Source organism: Ascaphus truei, chromosome 2 (assembly GCF_040206685.1).
Source record: "Ascaphus truei isolate aAscTru1 chromosome 2, aAscTru1.hap1, whole genome shotgun sequence".
Taxonomy (NCBI): Eukaryota; Metazoa; Chordata; class Amphibia; order Anura; family Ascaphidae; genus Ascaphus; species Ascaphus truei.
The window spans coordinates 123,880,366-123,895,332 of NC_134484.1; the positions used below are offsets into that span (position 1 = coordinate 123,880,366).

Here is a 14,967-nt window from a genome sequence, read left to right on the forward strand (position 1 = left end):
CCTTGCAGGCCCCTCTGGCAGCTAAGGGGTTAAAATGTTCTTTCTGACAACGCTGTATTTGGGCATTGTCTTTACAAAGAGTCTCTTTTTTTCATCTCCTGTTTCCTTTGTCCCTCTTGCCATCTGTTTTTGTTCCCATAGTGCTGAAGATGTAACACATGGATAAGTAGGACAGAGATGGTCTGTGCCTTTCCTATTCTCTTTCTGAATCTGCATGGTCAAGGGAGAGCAGACAGAAAGGGGGACAAACTGCCTCCTCATATCTCTCTCTCTGGGCTTATTTACTTCTAGACTGAACTTTGTAAAGTGTTATCAGTTTTAGAAGAGATATGTGGACTAAAAGCAGCAATCCATTTAGCATTTCTTGTTTTTTTGCTATAGGTTTGAAGCAGGGGGCTTCCGGAGCTGAACCCCATTCATTTCAGCTCCGGGGACACCCTGTGCCCATAGATACTTGCCTCTGTAGGTGCTACCGGTATATATGTGAAGTTAAAATGTCAAGTCACGTGGGCCAAAAGGAAGCTGCAGTGGATGACATCACTGTTTCCTATTGGCCCGAGTGATGTGGGACATTTAACCTCCGCCATTTTGTTAGGCACACAAGTTCCCTGACTGCATAAATACAGGCATCCCCTATGGATGCAAGTATCTCTGTAAGCAGAGCATCCCAAAAGCTGGTTCAGCTCCAGAGACCCCCTGCTTCAATCCTATAACAAAAAGCTACTTGGATTTCTGCTTTTAACATGATGTGTGTGTGTGTGTGTGTGTGTGTGTGTGTGTGTGTGTGTGTGTGTGTGTGTGTGTGTGTGTACACAAACACACACACACACACACAGCTCAACCCCGTTATAACGCGATCCGTTACAATGCAAATCCGCTTATAACGAGATGCAAGCGTCGCTCCCAATTTTGTATTTATGGAAACTTACAACCCAATTATTGGTGTCTTAAATACTTTATTGTACAATGCATTCTATTGTACATTATTTCTAACGCTATCCGCTTATATTACGATGTGATTCTTTGGACCCCAAGCACAGCGTTATAAATATATATATATATATATATTCATATACAGTGTTCGACAAACCTATACATTTGCTCGCCCCGGGCGAGTGGATTTAACCCCCGGGCGAGTAAATATTGGCCCAAGCAGCACACGTTTGGTACTAGGTGGCGAGTAGATTTTTTTGTGTGGCGAGTAGATTTTTTGGTGATTTGTCAACCACTGTTCATATATATATATTCTGTATATTCTCTCCGAATACTTTATGTAAGTTATTTTACTTTCTGAATGCCAATGCATTTTTATCTTTCAGGCAAGTATATTTCTAACGGAATGTCAGTGAGAGGACGGCAGGAATTAGAAATACAAGGTCCTCGATTAAATGCTACAAAAGAAGAGAAAACATCGATTCAGTATGGACCTGATCGTCGCCTGGATCCAATAATTACACCACAAATGCCTTTGCTAGAGGTGTACTATTTTATTTTGTTCTGCCATTTATGCGCACGTTTCCTGTGCTTCTCTCAGAGGTCATTGCCAATGAGCATAAATGTCTGTGGTGTTAACGCCTCCCATCAGCTTTCCTTTGTTTTTACTGTATCATGGTCAAGGGCAGAACCAAGTTTTCAGAAATGTTGCCCATTAGTAATAGTCTTTTTGTCGGTGCACTCCTTTGGATTAATGACTGACTGAGGCATATATATTCCATTTGGATAATGGGTACATATGCCTTAGTAGCTCATAAGGAACAAAACAACTCTAGTATTGTGAATAGATTGGTTGGGACTTCAGGTCGGTGAATGGATGTGTGTGTTAGCACAGATACTTGGATATATAGAGTATCATCTGTATGATAGATATTTAAAATACATTTGAATGTGTCAATAAGTAAATAAATACACACTACTTTTAAAAGAAATTAAAACTGCAAATGAGGATCACTGGGAGAGTGTGTGCGGCTGTTTGGTTGAACAGGTAGTGCTAATTATTAAAAACACTTGATTGGTGCTAGCTGAAACACATTGCTTTCAGTGAACCCTGTTAATTGTGACTTATTTGTATCACAAAACAGCCGTTACTGGTGATTTTTCCCTAGGAAATCAGTAATAATACAAAATCCCTCTACTTTTATTATATGTTCCCCCTGCTGATAATGAGCAGACCTATAATGTTCAACCTTAATTGAAACTAAGGATTGCCACTTCATATCTGGCTTTTACCCTATTTAGAAAAAGGACCAAGTCATAATAATGAATGGTGTTCCTACTGTAATTTAGAACAATATGCAGACTCTAAAGTAAGAAAGAATAACCATGACAGACTTGCAACGGTCTCTTGGTATAACAGCACATATAGTGTAATACTAATATACTTTGGCTTCACACGCTTTAATGTAAGGATACAAAGTATCAGGTTTTGCCAAGGTATGAATCAAACTGCCTGTAGAGTGATAAATACTGGGCAGGTGATTCTGGCTCCTTGCTGATACTATCCTCTCTGTTAGCGCTATTAATTGTGAACCAGGAGATAATCTATTTGCTGAGAAACGGGCTAAGTATGACTGTATGAGCTTCCAACTGCATTAGAGATCTGTGCTGTCAGAAAAAACCCAGCACATATAGTGTAATACTAATATACTTTGACTTCACACGCTATAATGTAAGGATACAAAGTATCAGGTTTCGCCAAGGTATGAATCAAACTGCCTGTAAAGTGAGAAATACTTGGCAGATGATTCTGGCTCCCTGCTGATACTATCCTCTCTGTTAGCGTTAATAATCCGGAAGAAGCCGCAGCTAGGCCAAACAGCTGTCGGGCTCCAATACATGAGAATCTGGGAGGAAGGATTTCTCTCAACGCGTCTCGGACACGATGAAACCCTGCTGCACAGCCCCTTTTTTCAGACTGCACAGATTTTGAATGCAGTCAAAGCTCATACGGATATACTTAGCCTGTTTTTCGGCAAATAGATAATCTACTGGCTCACAAGTAATAGCGCTAACACAGAGGTTTATTGTTCTAAACTTAGGAACACCATTCAATATTTTGACTTTTTCTAAATAGTGTAAGCCAAATATTAAGTGGCAATCAATTGTTTCAATTAAGGTTGAACATTATAGGTCTGCTCATTATCAGCCGGGGGAACATATAATAAAAGTAGAGGGATTTTGTATTATTACTGATTTCCTACGACAAATCACCAGTAACGGCCGTTTTTGTGATACAAATAAGTCACAATAAACAGAGTTCACTGAAAGCAATGTGCTTCAGCTAGCACCAATCAAGTGTTTTTGGACATAATTAGCACTACCTGTTCAACCAAACAGCCGCACACACTCTCCCAGTGATCCTCATTTGCAATTTTTAATTTCTTTTAAAAGTTGGAGTGTATTTATTTACTTATTGATGCATTCAAATGTATTTTAAATATCTATCACACAGATACTCTATATTCAAGTATCTGTGCTAACACACACATCCATTCACCTACATGAGGTCCCAACCAATCTATTCATAATACTAGAGTTATTTTGTTCCTTATGAGATACTAAGGCATATGTACCCATTATCCAAATGTGTAACATATATGCCTCATTCCGTCGTTAATCCATAGGAGTGCACCGACAAAAGGATATTCTTCTTTTCTCTCCCCCCTTTTGATTCTACCAAGCTTCCTAGGAAGCCATTATCCTGAGGTAGCACCCTCACAGTTCAGAGCCAGCTATCTCTGTACTGTAGTTTACATTAGTAGTAGTAGTAGTCCCCTCAAAACAAGGCATAATTATCAGAGACGTTAATTCTCCAAGTAATACTCATGACTTGCATAATCCTTAAAGACCTAACGGGGCCTGACCTGGCTATACCCTGCCTGGGAGATGCCATGTCCTCCTGCTGCTTAGTTCAGAGACAAACGTCTGTCTAGGGTTCTGACTGGTCTACATTTTTAGGCTATAATACTTAATCAATACTTTTTTCTCAGTTTCGATGATAACTTTTTTCTTTAATACATTTATGTTTTTCTCCTGCAATAGGTGTTCTTCATAAACTTTCCCACTGGATTGCTCTGTGGAGAGATCAGAAAAGCACATGTAGAATTTATGAATGTGAGCAAATGTCCACTCACAGGACTGAGGGTTGTTTCCAGACGACCTGAGTTTTTTACCTTCGGCAGCCATACAGCAGCACTGACACCACTAAGTCCTGCAGCCTCAATGAACTGCAGTGCTTATAAGACTGTTGTCACCGATTCTACCTCTGGGTGCTCAGTGCTGACTTCATCTGCTGCTGCAGTAGACTTTGGGTTTGGTGGTCGAAATCAGGCAGAAGTTATAGATATTCCACTCACAGACTCCGTCCTTTTTCCTGGTGCATCAGTGCAACTTCCGCTATGGTTAAGGGGACCAGATGAGGAAGGAGTTCATGAGATAAACTTTTTGTTCTACTATGAAAGCACAGAAAAGCAGTCAAGAATGTGGTAAGTGTTTCATTATCCTAACTGTCTGAAAATGCTCGCAAGAATTTGTCTGTGGGGTTCTTCGTGGACTTTCTGTCTTCAGTCCTCTTAGAGTAGATGGTATTTCATTTTTTATGTACTGTGTGGCCACGCACTGAATGTTCTAAATATGTAACCAAGCGCTATGTTTTTTGTTATGTTCTTTGATATGTTTTTATGCATCCCCTTGAAGGGGCACTCTGATTTCTTTGATCTGTTGTATTCATAGAGGAACCATTTTTTTAATCTTCTTATTTTGATAGCAATAAATCAGTTTTTGATATATGCTCTTTAAGGCCGCGCTTATAGTGCGCACGACGTGACGGATCACATCACTCCTAGCGAAAGTTGTAATTTGCTCTCCGGCGACGTCGCAGGCGACCAGGTCTTTGATTGGTTCAGAGGCTGTCACATGTGGCGACAGCCTCTGAAAAATCAAATTTGACCGGCTTCAGAAATTTGCGTCGCTCCCGTTGCTCCGTCGCGATTAATATAAGCATTTGTTTTGTCGCGTCGCCGGCACTATAAGCGCAGCCTAAGACAAATCAGAGCGCTTCATCTCCTTTCCTTGGAGCACTCCGATGGGTGCGCTCACATGACGCAGGTGTCCAGCAGATGACGTCACCAGTGGGGAACTCAGAACTAAGCCACTACACTTAGGCTCCATCCTACGCGTTTCGTAAGCTATACCTTGCTTCTTCTGGGGCACAGCAGCTGAGCCAGTAACAGTTTTGAATCTTTCAGAAGCCATATTAACCCTGCAGCCACCGGGCCCAGGACACCTGTCCCTGCTGTACCCCCCTGTCGGCGGAGAGTGTGAGTGTGAGACACCCACCCACACACAGAGCCCCTCCCCCCCCAATTTTACATACTACTTTGCTGAAGTATTCACCCCCTACAATAATGTCACATTTTGTTGAATTGCAAATAATGTATGCACAGTTTTTAAAACAAACTTTTTTTTATTTAAAGCTACCAAACTAGTGGTTAAACTGAACACTGTTATATGATGATAAGGAGATTACAGTAAGTGTCAGCAAAGGAAATATGCAACTAGTAAAAGTACATTTTTTACAGGTAATCAGCTTAAGTAATTACTTGGTAAACGCACCTTTTGCAGCCATTACTGCTTTGAGTATTTTTGGATAGATCTCTAGCTTTGTACAGTAGGATGGTGAACATTTTGGCCATTCTTCAAGGGAAAATTGATCCAGTTCTGATGTTTGTTGGGAATCGTCGATGGACTGCAATCTTCAAGTCTCGCCATAAATGTTCTATTGAATTCAAGTCAGGACTTTGTCTGAGCCACTCAAGAACATTAATTCTCTTCTTGTTCGACCACTCCAGTGTGGCTTTGTGGTCGGGGCATTGTCTTGCTGATCACACGATCACATCAGGCAAGTCTTCCTAGGACGAAAGCTAGCTTTCAAACCGAAGCACATTTAGTAGGTTATATATGTAGCTGATTAATGATTAAAAAATAGTATTTAAATAAAACATTTTTTTACTTTTAACATTTCCATGACAAACAAATGCTTTGGAGTTTATAAGTAGTAATTGATACCATTGTTGGTCAAAATCGTGATCATAAATAGCTGATATGCTTGAGTCTAATGTTCCTGGAAAAATTTAAAATATATTCATTTTTTTCAAGATACAGATAAGAATGGAATGTTTTAAAAGAGAGCCAAATACAATAAGTTCTTTAAAAAAAATTCTGTTTTTTTACATTTAACTGAGCAACACTAATGTTCCTGTGTATAGTGGGTTTCATACATTTTACATCAAAGATATGCAAGTGTCATCAAATCCATACAGCACCATGCTCAACTATGTAGTCTCATCAGTTCTAATACAGTAATTAAATATGCAAAATGACTAAACATTTGCTACATGAAATTCGAAACGTTGCCTAGAAATACTAATCCTTAGATCCTCAGGAGGGACCTCACTAAAACCACAGGCTCTATAATATGTATCAAAGCTAAAGTGGAGCAATTCTTGGGCAAAAGAACGGGACGTTATTCTTTGATACGTATAGTCCAGTACTTTTGTCCCAGAATAGCCCCACTTTTGCCTTGATCCATATGCCTCCACATTGACCCACTGACATGCTTACTGCATACCAGTTCCAGGGTATTGCAAACACAACGTTGACAAGAAAAAATATCTGTAATCAAACAACAAGCATCAATGAAAATACTTGCCCATTACAGGGAAAGAAAATAAAACAAAACTAAAGTTGTGGAATTTGCTACACAAAGTTGTTTGCCGTTCTCTTAAATTTTGCGTTTCTTGCAAAAGTTCAAATTGCTCACTAATGAGGAATGTGAAGATATTCCTCATTAGTGTTGACGAGTGCTACATGAGGTTCATTTCTCAGGCACTTGAGCTCACCAATTCAGAATGATAGTTTTCCCAGCATCTTCAGCTGAACAAAGATGTGGCCACCTCCGCCCCCCACACAACTCCATCTTCAGATGAGACTAGTTGAACATGAGGTGTGCCCTCTCGATCAGCTTGGGGTTTGCCATGATGTATTCATTAACTGCTATTGTGCTGCTGATAAGCATCCAAGAGAATATAGCGCACAGCTAGGAGAGTGGGTCCTTGATAAAGTGCAATACGCACGAAACATGTACAGTAGGAGGTTTTTTCACCTCTGTTTTTAATGGACCAATAAATATTTGTCATACTAATTTTTGACCCACTCTCCTAGCTGTGCGCTATATTCTCTTGGATGCTTATCTTCACTCTCTATTAGTAGCAGCACTCTTCACAAAGAACACAGGATGGGGACACTCTAGAGATGTGAGTAAATCTTCATACAATACTATATAATTCTTGTGGTTTAATAGAGATCCAGGGACTATCCCAATGAGGTTCTGAGAAGTGGGTTTTAACCCCCTTACTCTGTTCCTTCAGGGAATATTGGCCCCTTTAAGGATTCCATCCACTTGGAAGTTGCTTCAAGATTATTCAAACCCCTATACATGTGTCTTGGATCAATTCTGGTGATTGTAATCATGTGCCATATGGATCCGGCGCTAGAGCGCACTTAGCACATAAAACTCTCATACATGTGCTGCTGATAGAGCCTCTCTACCGTCTAAAGTGTTGAGTTCCACCGAGTGGGTACCTCTATTTTGAGCTTGTGGCATGGCAAGTTGTTACACTTCTGTGGGTGATAGAGGGCATTACAAGCTGGGGCTAATGTGGGCACTGGTTTTCTAGATGCTTAAATAATATTTCTTGCACTTCCTCACACTGTGCTGTAAGATATGATTAACTACCAAGTTGAGCACATACGCAACGCAGGGAACATGAATCAGATTGCCCTGATGTAATGCTGCTATCAGGTTGGATCATGATCTTCTGCCACAAGCCCAAACCCCTGGCTCCTCTGAGAAAGTGTCACTTAATAAACACCTGTAATTTAAAAGGAATATCAGCCACATTATGGGCCTTCTAATCTTAACCTTCATAAACAAGGTAGCATGGCTTTTAGAAGTGCTGCTGTCTGCCATTGTCACCTGCCTTTTCACATTCTGCCTCTGACTCTCTGCATCATTATTACCACCACCACCAACACACTGTCCCCTCTTGCAAGAGGGAGGTAAGCACACCCAATGAATGGTAACAGTTGTGGAGTCCCCTTCTGCCATATCCACTAGTGCACTTGTGTGAACCATCAAGAGTTTGATCCATTGATTTAAACAACCGCTTGCTACTGTGGTGGACCAGCCCTGGTGGAAAAATAGGTATTTTTCCGCCAGACTCTGTGCATAAGCTATGGTATGTGTGCACCCTATCAAAGCTTTCAACTGTGGGTTGGTGTAGTGTATTAGACGTAATTAGTCCATGTATTTGTCTAGTGTTAGAGGTCCCTTTTCCCCATGCCTATGCTGCATAGGAGTATCAACTTGTGCGGGAGCAGCCCCCACGGCCTCATCACAATTACTTCTTATTCTACCAGTGCCAAATACTGTACATCCATCAGTGCATCATCATCATGACTTTCACCACCAGAACAGTGATCGACTACCAGGAATTTGTATCCCTCTTTCTCACAACTATTCAATTGCCTGTTCTCCTCTCGAGTAAAACTTATTTTGCCATATAGTCTTTTGCTGCCGGGTCATGGGCCCTAGCATTTCAGTGTCCCTACTTTTCCATACCCAACAATGGCATTGCACAGAAAAAAACGTGACTAAACCCACATCCCCACCTTCCATGTATATATATATATATATATATATATATATATATTATAATCCATACTTCCAGTGACTCTGACTTAAAGACATAGAATGTGCTACTGGACTAGATAAGCAAGTGATGGATGCTGCTGCTATTGCTATCACACGCATTCTATAAGCTGTCCCGCTCCTCCCCCCAGACTGAGCTATCTCTGCGGCACTTGCCACCAGCATGTTCACCATCACCAAAATGATATTCCACCTCAACAGTTTTTTATGTTATCTAATACTGTGCTTGTCTGTCTCCTCTCCTCCCGCCTCTCCCCCTCCCAGCCCCCCCCCCTCCACGTGCTTCTACCAATTCACTTTTAATGATTGACACATGATGTGGCATTTGCTGTCGTTGCCTAACAGTGTGTTCTTTGTGAAGCTGGCAAAGATTGTGTTGGTGGTGGGCTTGTGTGTGTGAATTTTTTTACTTTGTAAAGCAGAATTGACTTGCGTTTATATTCTATATTTTAATGTACTACTAATATTCGCACTATTGTAGTGGCCATGGCTGCGTGTTGCTCACAGAGTAATTTACTATCATTTACACGTTCTCCTTCACTAATGTTTTTCCACCAACACCACTAACAGTTGTATGAACACAACGGATGCCATCACCGTCTCCACTACCATTAGAGTTGCTTCTCTCCCCTGCTTTTGCCATTTCTATACTACACAGCAGCAGTATCTACCTTCTCTGCCTCAACCCTCTCTTAGCTATCACTTTTTCCTCCACCTCAGATTCTTGCAGCCTAAGAACTAGATCCAGTTCAGTATCCATTCTTGTATGTTTCCCTGAGGAATGTCTCTGACTCATGACTCTTCCCTCACAAGTAGTTCTTCTTGTGCTTTTGCACATCCAGAGGTTAAGACCTGACCAGATTCTGAAAAATACTGCCCCTTGCCATCTCTGGCCAAGAAACTCAATAACAATAAACTGATGTTTTTCTACTGTTGGGAGTACATTCAGAGAACAGTTACTTCCCACTTACGCTAACATGTCTCCATACTCTACTCTGGTATGGATGGCTAATCTCTCTAACACAGTTCTTTCTGGACAATCACCCTGGTGACCTGTTTTCTCACCCCACAACAATACCACTACTTTCAAGAGGAAATGGTATGCTAGTAATGCTGCTACAGCTGCTGACCCTGGATTTGAGGACAATGATGGTGATGTGACATCATCCCCCTTTCAGTTTTGTTTTTCTTAGGACTATAGGGCTGCTTATACTGGGTGCACACAACCAAACAAAAAACAATACCCGCAAATTTAGTATAATATACTTATCAGAAATCCTGGTGCTAGCAGATAGACAGGGAACACCAACCGGTCTGTTAGATAACAGAAAAAGAAGGTCCGCAGTACACTCAAAATAGAAAAGGAATTATTTCATCTTAGAAAATCATCAGGCAATCACAAAAACTCCAGAGCGACGTACATTTCAGCTCAAGCTTTAGAAAAGACCTTGTGGTCTGAAATCTACGTTGCACTGGAGTTTTTGTGATTGCCTGATGATTTTCTAAGATTAAATAATTCCTTTTCTATTTTGAGTGTGCTGCGGACCTTGTTTTTCTGTGTATGTAACATTTTTTTTTTTTTTTTGTGTATCAGTGGTATGTTTTCCTTGTCCTTTCTCTCGAGTCCTATTCCATATTGGTCCTTTCCTGCCACAGTCATCCTCTTTTGCCAATACAACTAGACATTCTTTTCACTGGGTATTTGTGTACATCTATATTATAACTTCCATCACAACGTCACAAGCCAGATAGTGAGTGTGCCCTATTTATAGTTTCTACTGTAAGAAATTAAACGTGGAATTAAGAGAACTTCCAGTGAATTTGCAATGCACATTGACTTTTTAATGCTTGGATAATGTTCCTTAAAAAAATATCATTAAATCCTATGAAAAAAAAGCTATACAAAAGCCCACTCCCACAGTACTGCAACGTAGACTAGTAGAATGCAGAGAAAGGCAATAGAAACATCACTAAAATGTATAGACAAATAACCATAACGGTATATTGAATAGAATTTGTTTCACTAAAAGAATCGTACACAGAGCAAAGTGCACCCTAGACGGAAATATACTTAACATAAAACATAGTGAGAGAACAAGTGTCTTGACAAAGAGTGTGAAACATTGGGTCTCATTATGCTTTTTGACAACCAGTATCTGATGTTAATTTACATGTGTTCGAAGATGGCTAGGTATATTGTCATTTATTCCCGCTAGACTGTAAGTTCTCACTAGCAGGGCTCTCGTTACCTTTCCTATCTGTTTGTGCTTGTTTGTCCTTATTTGGTATGTCATACTGTTAATGTAATTTACATCTTTCCACATTGTACCGCACTACGGAATATGTTGCCGCTTTACAAATAGACAATAATAGGTAAATAGGCCAGTCATTTTGTACCCCATAGCCATGATGACAGAAAATTGTCCAGGTTTCAATTCAATATGGATCATTATCTGAAAATGTTATCTTTCAAGTACTTTATCATATTGTTGCATTTGGTTATATCAAGCCTTTCACAAATGATACATTGTGACATTTCTATACACCATTAGCAATATTTGGAAAGCATAGCTCCTTAATTTTGCTGTCTTTGGGCCTCATGCAGAGAGCAGCGCAAAAAGTGAAAGCGGCATTAATTGGCGGATTCTGCCTTCAGAAAGGCAGAAACCGGCAAGTTTCAAAAAAAGCGCCATTTTTTTTTTTTCCCTTCAAATTCGCCGCGCGCCTGGAGAGTTTAAAATCTCTCCAGTTTTTTTCTCTGCCGTATGCAGAGAGCAGCGATCGCCATCTAGTGGCTGTTCGCGCCAAAAAAAGGCGCGATTTTCAACATTTTCCCTCTCCACCAAGCAGCTGGCGCTCTGCGGCCGGTGGAGGGGAAAAAAAACAAAAACGCGATTTTTTCCCCACTAGTTTCAACAGCGCTTATAGCGCTGGTTGAAACTCTCCATATGCAGAAAGGCTTGTTAATGCAGTTTTCTGCCCTTTCTGCATATGGAGAAAAAAACTCTCCAAAAAAGCTAAAAAAATTTCCCCCTCTCCAATTCTATATAGCGCTGCTCTCTGCATGAGGCCCTTTATTAGAAACTCACTCACTAAAGTGTATGAAGCCTTAACAGGAAAATTGGCTGTATATATTTGCAATGTTCTTTAGAGCAGGGGTGCGCAAACTGGGGGGTGCGCAGGATTTTCTTGGGGGGCATGGTGGTTGCAGAGGCTTTCGCGCTCTTTCCCAAGGGATTTCAATGACATGCCGGGGGATCACATGAGGCCTCTGCAACTGAGCTTACTGAGGTTCAGGCGGCTTCAGATGACGCGTTGAAATGGCAACACAGCATTGTGACGTCACATGACCCCGCTGCGTCATTTGACTGCTGTTGCCATGGCAGCACGTCATGTGACGTCACACGACCCCACTGACGTCGACGGGAAGGTAAAGGGGCGCGAGCACCGGGGGAGTGGATGTAGGGGGTTGCAGCAACGGAAGTTTTCGCACCCCTGCTTTAGAGCAGTGGTTCCCAACTCCAGTCCTCAAGGGCCACTAACAGCGCAGGTTTTAAGAATACCCTTGCTTTGAGCACAGGTGCTTCAGTCAAAATGATTGGGCCACCTGTGGTAATGAGGATAGCCTTAAAATATGCAGTTGATGGTCCTGTAGGATTGGAGTTGGGAACTTCTGCTTTAGAACAGATGAAGTTGCAACCATTTAGTCAGGTTTGCAGATCACAAGCATCTTACACATTTCTGTAACTAGATATGTACAGCACTCCATGCTACCTCAAGAGGTCACTTATTGTCAGTCTCTTTAGAATGTAAGATCTTTTTTCTGAGTAGGTCATAGATGTCTTTTATGTAGCAACTGTTTATGCTTACTCACCTCTCTGATGTTTAGTTGATCGAAGAAAATTATGGCTATTTTAATACATTTTGAGGCTTATGCAGAGAGGATAGATATGGAAATCGCGCCATCTTCTGGCCAAAAAACTCGGCACAAAACCTTTTCCTCCCGAGAACATGGCGCAATTTTTAAAATCCCCGGCAGAACAGTTTTCTGAAGTTTAAAATTCGCCAAACACGTGGCGAGAACCTGGAACTCGCCATGCTAATATAGCGTGGTATTCCAGTAGGACCGAAGCGCTTGAACGCGCCATTCTGCCCTATAATATGGCGTGTTCCAGGTCGCCAGAAAAACTTGGCAATTTTGCTACCATCTGTAAAAAGAAGGTAAAGCTGCTTTCAGCATACGGCCATAATTTACGCCAAATCTGTGGCTATTTTATTGCCGTTTTCCCAGTAAATCTCGATCTTCTCTGCATAAGCCCCTGTGTGTTTGCATTCATGGTGTCTGGGTTTCACTGAAGTTAAAGCTGCAGTTTAAGCAATATCCTACATGTGTGTTTTTTTTAAAAAAATACATCTTTACTATGAGAAAATACTTGTAGCATTTTTTAAAAAAAATTGTTTTTTTAAAAAGACATTTTTAATGTATTTTAATGTAATAAGCAATTTTGTTTTTATAGCAACCATTTTGCAAAGTCACATCACATCCCCTTCCTCTTCTGAGACACTCTGGCACACCCCCTTTGCCTTCTCTCCAGCAGTGCACCAATTGTGACCAGGCACTGCAGGCAGCCACTAGATACGTGATCTTCCACACAGAACTTTGCATCTTGGGTACTCTTTTGCAGCACAAACAATAATGTAAATAACCCCCAAGCCGAATCTCCAGCGATCGATTACAGGAGAACGGATCTGAAACTTTGCTAATCACTTGTCAGTGTGCAGATTGTATTAATGCACATATTGAATGGAAAATTATTATTATATGTTTTTTTATTTTTTTTATGCTAGATTGAACAGCAGCTTTAATACAAATTACATTTTTAACCAGCTATAAACTCTCCTCTTCACATGGTTTATCTCGCAATGCTTTCTTAGAAACATGCCTATTTGGACTGGTCACATGAACTTGATATCTTGTTTTTAAAAAGATTGTTTTGTTTTTTTCTTAGTCATCGGGTGCTGAGACACACTGCGGTTGTATGTACCAGTAGGTCGCTGAATATACGAGCCTCAATCTCCAGGAGTAATGCACTCGAGGATGAGGAAAGCAATGGTGGCAATATGCTGGTATTTGTGGATGTAGAAAATATGAACACAGTAAGTATTTCTATACATTTAAAACGCACTTTTTGGTTGAGCCGGATAAGATGGGGGTATTGTGTGAGTATGAGAAATGGGGAGGTCAGTAAAAGAAGTTGGTGAATTAATTCTTCCCTGACTCCATTAAATAGGTAGAAGATATAACAATTGCTGAAGTAGTCCTAGTGGTGGCCTTTAGCTTTGGGTTACATTTTTAACTGATTTAGTAGCATGTGTGTGTGTATTTTTTTTTTTTCAATACTTTTGATTTTGTGCTTGCACATCTTGATATTTGTTGTGTGTAATACACCATATCAAAATGCCAAGCATAAACTTACCTTTCCATGTAAAATCTATGCTGTATACCAGGGGAGCGCAAACTTTTGAAGCTGTGCCCCACCCCCCGGCCTGGCCTCCACCGGTCACGCGCACTATCGCCTACCTGCCAGCTGCGTCAAATGACGCTCCGGGTCGCATCACGTCACCCGCGACGTCATCTGACACCGGTGACGTCACATGACCATGTGGCGTCATTTGATGCCGCATTGCCATGGAGATCCCGGTAAGTGTTACTGTTGCAGAGGCCTCACGCGATCCCCGACATTTAATTTAAATGCCTTGGGGAGCAGCGCGGGACCTCTGCAACAGCCGGCATACCCGGGTTCAGGGTCTGAGAGGAGGAGTTATACTTTGTTGTGTTTTTTATTGCACTTTATCACTTAATATTTAATGTTTGGATTATGATATATTGTGATTGCACTGCTTTGTTAGTAATAGACACTGCTTATCACTTTGTGCACTAGAGTCCTTCACCTAAGGACTCATATTTATTACTTACTAGCTGATATACCCGGCGTTGCCCGGGCGTGGAAGGGCAGGGGGCATGGAGTGGAAGGGCGGGGGGGGGGGCAAAGGGCAGGGAGGGGGGGGGGCAAAGGGCAGGGAGGGGGGGGGCAAAGGGCAGGGGGGGGGGCAAAGGGCAGGGAGGGGGGGGGCAAAGGGCAGGGAGGGGGGGCAAAGGGCAGGGAGGGGGGGGCAAAGGGCAGGGAGGGGGGGAGGGA

General features: G+C 41.4%; 1 protein-coding gene across 4 annotated transcripts in view; it reads left to right on the forward strand.

Annotated features, from left to right (window-relative positions):
• Window positions 1–14,967, forward strand: part of TRAPPC8 (trafficking protein particle complex subunit 8) — a 91,075-nt gene that overhangs the window by 60,191 nt on the left and 15,917 nt on the right. For all 4 annotated transcript variants that reach the window (XM_075584725.1, XM_075584731.1, XM_075584734.1 and 1 more), the window contains 3 exons: window positions 1,320–1,477; window positions 4,039–4,481; window positions 13,777–13,924. In XM_075584725.1, the coding sequence (XP_075440840.1) occupies window positions 1,320–1,477; window positions 4,039–4,481; window positions 13,777–13,924 (749 nt within the window). The remainder of the gene's footprint in view (window positions 1–1,319; window positions 1,478–4,038; window positions 4,482–13,776; window positions 13,925–14,967) is intronic.